General features: G+C 40.6%; 1 protein-coding gene across 1 annotated transcript; it reads right to left on the bottom strand.

Moving 5' to 3' along the window:
- Positions 1 to 2,863: 2,863 nt before the first annotated feature.
- Positions 2,864 to 3,823, bottom strand: LOC140128542 (olfactory receptor 5V1-like). The gene has a single exon (XM_072150239.1). It carries the CDS (start codon positions 3,821 to 3,823, stop codon positions 2,864 to 2,866), a length of 960 nt encoding a protein of 319 aa, XP_072006340.1.
- Positions 3,824 to 4,640: the final 817 nt, after the last annotated feature.

Genomic DNA, 4,640 nt, shown 5'->3' with positions numbered 1-4,640 from the left:
GCCTCGTTCCCGAGATCGCGCATCTTGGCCGGAGTTACTGCGCATGCGCAGAACTCCGGCTTCTCGGACGAGGGCGCGCAGCTGCCAGGAGCTGCGCGCCGAAGATCACAGGGTAGGCGGGGGAAAGCAGCTACTGGGGCGTGGAGTAGCCGCGCCGTGTAGCCTCGTGTCCGGCTACTCCACGCCCCGGTAGCCGCTTAATTAAATTAACATATTAGGGCAATAAAGTTTATGCTAGGCTAGCGGGGACGTGAGGATTAGCTCTAAAAAGGGCTATCCTCACGTCCCATACATCCACCTACCACCCGATCTACCTTTATAGGTAGATTCGTGGTGGTAGGTTCCCTTTAAATCTGTTCCTATGACATTTTTGGGTCTTTGTAAGACACAAGGCTGTATGGTTCCTGATCCTTTGTTACAAGGTGCCACTGGCACCTTGTAATAAATGATGAGTAGAATTCCCATGTCACAGTTTGGAGGGGGCGAAAGTCTCTTAAGGAAGAGTCTGTAGACCCTCTGGACCACCACAGGAGGAGATGGAGCTAGCTGCAACCCGGGAACAGAGTCTAAGTGTCACCTAGTCTTCGCCAGAGCCCACCGCAAAGCGGGATGGTCTTGCTGCGGCAGGGTGCCTCCAGGTCGTTCCACGGGTGCGACTAGACCCGCAGTGACAGCCAATGTAGTAGGGCAGAAAATGCAGGAAACAATCCAAACCAGAGAGGACAGCAGGAAACATGGAGGAACACTGGTAATGCTGGCACACAGAGGAACACCGGTAATGCTGGCATGGACTGAAGATTCCAGTGGACAGGAACCCTGGGAGGCACAGCAGAATAGGAACCCTGGAAGGCACAGCAGGTAAGGAACCCTGGAAGGCACAGCAGGACACAGGGATGGCAGGAACACAGAGGATATCTGGTAATGCATGAAGGCAGAGGTACACTGGAAAAACAGGGAATGCTGGAGGGCTTTCACTTAGCATGAAATGATGCTGAAGATCTGGCGGGGAGTGTTGGGAGGTGCCGAATTATAAGGGCGAGCCGGATTAATGATCAGGTGGACCCAGGCCCTTTAAATCTTGAATAGCTGGCGCACACTCCCTAGGAATGGGAGCTTGCGGCCTAGTCAGGAGGCAGGAGCACAGCCAGGAGCATGGAGAGGTGAGTTCCGGCCGGGGAGCGGGACAGTGAAAGAGGCAGAGAGGACCGCAGCAGCGAGAGGGGACACCACATATACCGCCATACTGTAGTTTTGCAGTTTATGGTAGGATCAGTCAGACAACCCATGGTTAAAGAACCCTAGGGATCTGAAAAATTATAAAACAATAAATAAAAAAAATTAAAAAAAAATTAACAAAACCTAAACATTCAAATTACCCCCTGCCCTAAAACCAATATAAAAATAAACAGTAAAAATCATAAACATGTTAGATATCTTCATGTCCCAAAATGTCCAATGTATCAAAATATGATAAAGGTTATTTCGTAAAAGTTGCCTTAGTAATGGAAAAAAGCGTCCAAATGTGTACAGAATGTTTTCATTTTTCTAAATGTATTAAAACACAATGAAACCTATATAAATGTAGCATCCCCTTGATTGTACCGACCCAAAGAATAATGAATACATGTAATTTAAAGTGCACAGGGAAATCCGTAAAAACCAAGCCCACAAAAATATGTGGCAATTGCTTTTTTCAACCAATTTCACAACGAAAAAAGGCCTGGTTGTTAAGGGGTTATAAATGTTTGCATTCACAGTTATTGACATTTATTGGTTACTTCTAAATTTAGCTTCTAATTTAGCACTTCTGCCATGCCTTTAAAACTGCATCACAAGATCCACATGTGACCAAACCCTCATATGTTGTCCTTGGGGTGTGGCCTAAAAATGTAGGCCTAGACCTCAAATCCAAAATTTACAGTAGTGTCTACTTTTGCATATAACCTCCTCACATGGATTGTGTCTACTTCTGTATATAACGTCCCTCACGTGACTTGTGTCCATGTGGATTTGAGATATTTGCAACAAAAAGTCTAAAAAAAAAATAAAGTCGCACCTGCCAGGAGAGGATAAACTAAACACACAGAACAAAACTGTTCCCATTGAAATTATTGTTGCACTTTTATCAAGACTTAATTAATGAAAAAAAATAATGCATTTTGCATTTTTTTTTTAATTACTTTGTTGCCATGTGGACTTCATAACTTTTTTTACCCGGCTCTGCGCAATTATGATAACAGGAAATATGTAAGGTTTGTCACCACTTTTCATAAAACACATCATATTTTTATTTTTACACCTACACCTATGTTTGAGCTTTGTTTTTTGTGGGACAAATTGTAATTTTTATCACAAAAATCTACGTTTCTTTAATAGCTTTTATTTAGTGTTTTTTCTAGGTAGTTGAAAAAAAATTAACAAATTTTGAAATGTTTACACCTCAAAGGCAATGCATTTGGATGTTGCAGTTGCCTTACTCTCCTGCCAGGCTTCCTGCAATCTGAAAGCAAAATGCTACCCACATATAAGGAGCCCGGGAGGAGATAGTTCATCACAAGATATGGATCCTTGGGTGAATTAAGCACTTACTATTCACGTCCTAATAGAAACTGGACAAACTAATTATAGACTTAGCAGTAGAGTAAAGGAAGGGCAGTTAAGGATGCAGTTGCCTGATTTCATTTAAGGAGTGAAAATGGCCATAGTTCAATGGTTCTCATGTACGGTATCCAGTTTTTAAGCTGGGCTTATGGTGGACAAACTATTTAGTCTTGGCCAACAATTTTACACATCTGGGGCAATTGTTTGGAGAAATATACAATACATAAATAAAAAAAAGAACTACTACGGTAACAGCTATTTTTCACAGATCACAGTTTCTATGTCTCAAAAATTTTACTTGAGGTCTTTCTAACTTCCTAACAGCATCTAGCACATCTTTGTTTCTCAAACTGTAGACAAATGGGTTCAACATGGGAACCACAGCTACAAACAGTAATGAGATTAATTCACTTTGTTCTTTAGAATGTTTTGAGTCTGGTATCACATACACAACTGATAATGGACCATAGAATAATATGACAGTAGTGAGGTGAGAAGTACAACTGGAGAAAGCCTTAAATCGGGTTTCCGAAGAGCGAATCTTCAAAATGGTGGTGATAATTTGGACATAAGATGCAACAGTGAGTGAGAATGGTACAAAGGCAAAGACTATGTCTTCAGCCATCATGAAGATTTCACTGATTGTAGTATCACTGGAGGATACAGAAGTAATTCTCTTAATATCACAGAAGAAATGGCTGATCTCATGAGAATTGCAAAACTCCAATACAGAGGTGAGAAGGGTCAGCAATAAAGAGTTCACAGCAGAAAAAATCCAGCAAAATGCACTCATAGTACCACATACCCTTCTGTTCATGATAACTGTGTACCGCAATGGCCTACAGATTGCTACATAGCGGTCAACAGCCATAGATGTTAGTACAAAAATATCACTGCCAATCGCGAATGTGAAGAAATACAACTGAGATATACAATCAGCAAAGGAGATCCTGTTATCCTGTGTTATGGTGATGAACAGTAGTTTTGGAAGAGTAGATGAGACATATATAATATCTGAAATAGCTAGGTTACATAGGAAGAAGTACATTGGAGTATGAAGATTGGTTGCCAAAACAATGACCATCGTAATCACCAGGTTCCCCACAATAGTCAACAAGTACATTATCATAATCCCAACTGATAGAAGAAGTTGTTCCGTCTTGTTAGTAGAAAAGCCCACAATGTAGAAATCCGTCATTGTTGTATTTTCACAGTATTTCATCTTTGATTATAGTCCGAATAGGTGAAAATTTTATGGTCGTTTTTCAGTTGTGGTCAATTGTTAATTTAAAACATAACATATTAAAATATTGCAAATGTGTTCATTTTATGGCTTTTTTAAGTCAGTATAGTCCTCACTATTAGTACTGAATAGGGTTAGTAAGAAATTGGGATCCTTATAATTGATTGACTTGTTGTGTTTTGTAACCTTTGAATACATTGAAACCCTCTTAGTTGACCCAAGAAACCTGAATAGCAGAAAATAGTTTTTTAAAGGTATTATACAATGTAACTCTAGAAGGAGCTTAGTCTACAGAAAGTGCAGACTCAAGCCGACCACAAGGATAGTGTTGCACATGGGCACAGGAATTGAGTTAACAAATACTATATTTAAAAGGTATTTTAGCTCAGTGCCTGAGTCTGAGGAAGGTCTAGGTACTGAGCCAAAACACATTTGATTGCCATGTTGATTAATAAATGACATCCATCTTCTAATATCTACGGAAACAGCATTTCTCTGGATCCTGCCCTTGTTTGCAACACTGTCCTTGTGTTATTGTGGAGTCCCTCCAGCGAGTGCTGTGAGGCTACCATTGTCTGTCGAGGCTGAAATCCTTACAACTCTTAAGAACAACTCATTGGAAGATATTATATACTTTACTGTATTCATCCATATTTGAGTACAACCATTTCTCAACTGCTGTACCTCCCTACTAACTGCTCTATCACTTACTAAACTCTCTCCTCTACAATATGAACTTAATTCAGCAGCCAGATTTGTTTTTTAGTCCAAGCACTACAGAGATGCCTCCAGTCTC

This window comes from Engystomops pustulosus, chromosome 4 (assembly GCF_040894005.1).
Source record: "Engystomops pustulosus chromosome 4, aEngPut4.maternal, whole genome shotgun sequence".
NCBI classification, from domain to species: Eukaryota; Metazoa; Chordata; class Amphibia; order Anura; family Leptodactylidae; genus Engystomops; species Engystomops pustulosus.
Note: the sequence above shows the minus strand (reverse complement) of the source record. Positions and strands in the feature narration are given on the sequence as shown.

Excerpts from the sequence above, each read along its gene's own strand:
- LOC140128542 (XM_072150239.1), bottom strand. The coding sequence starts at position 3,823 with ATGAAATACTGTGAAAATACAACAATGACGGATTTCTACATTGTGGGC.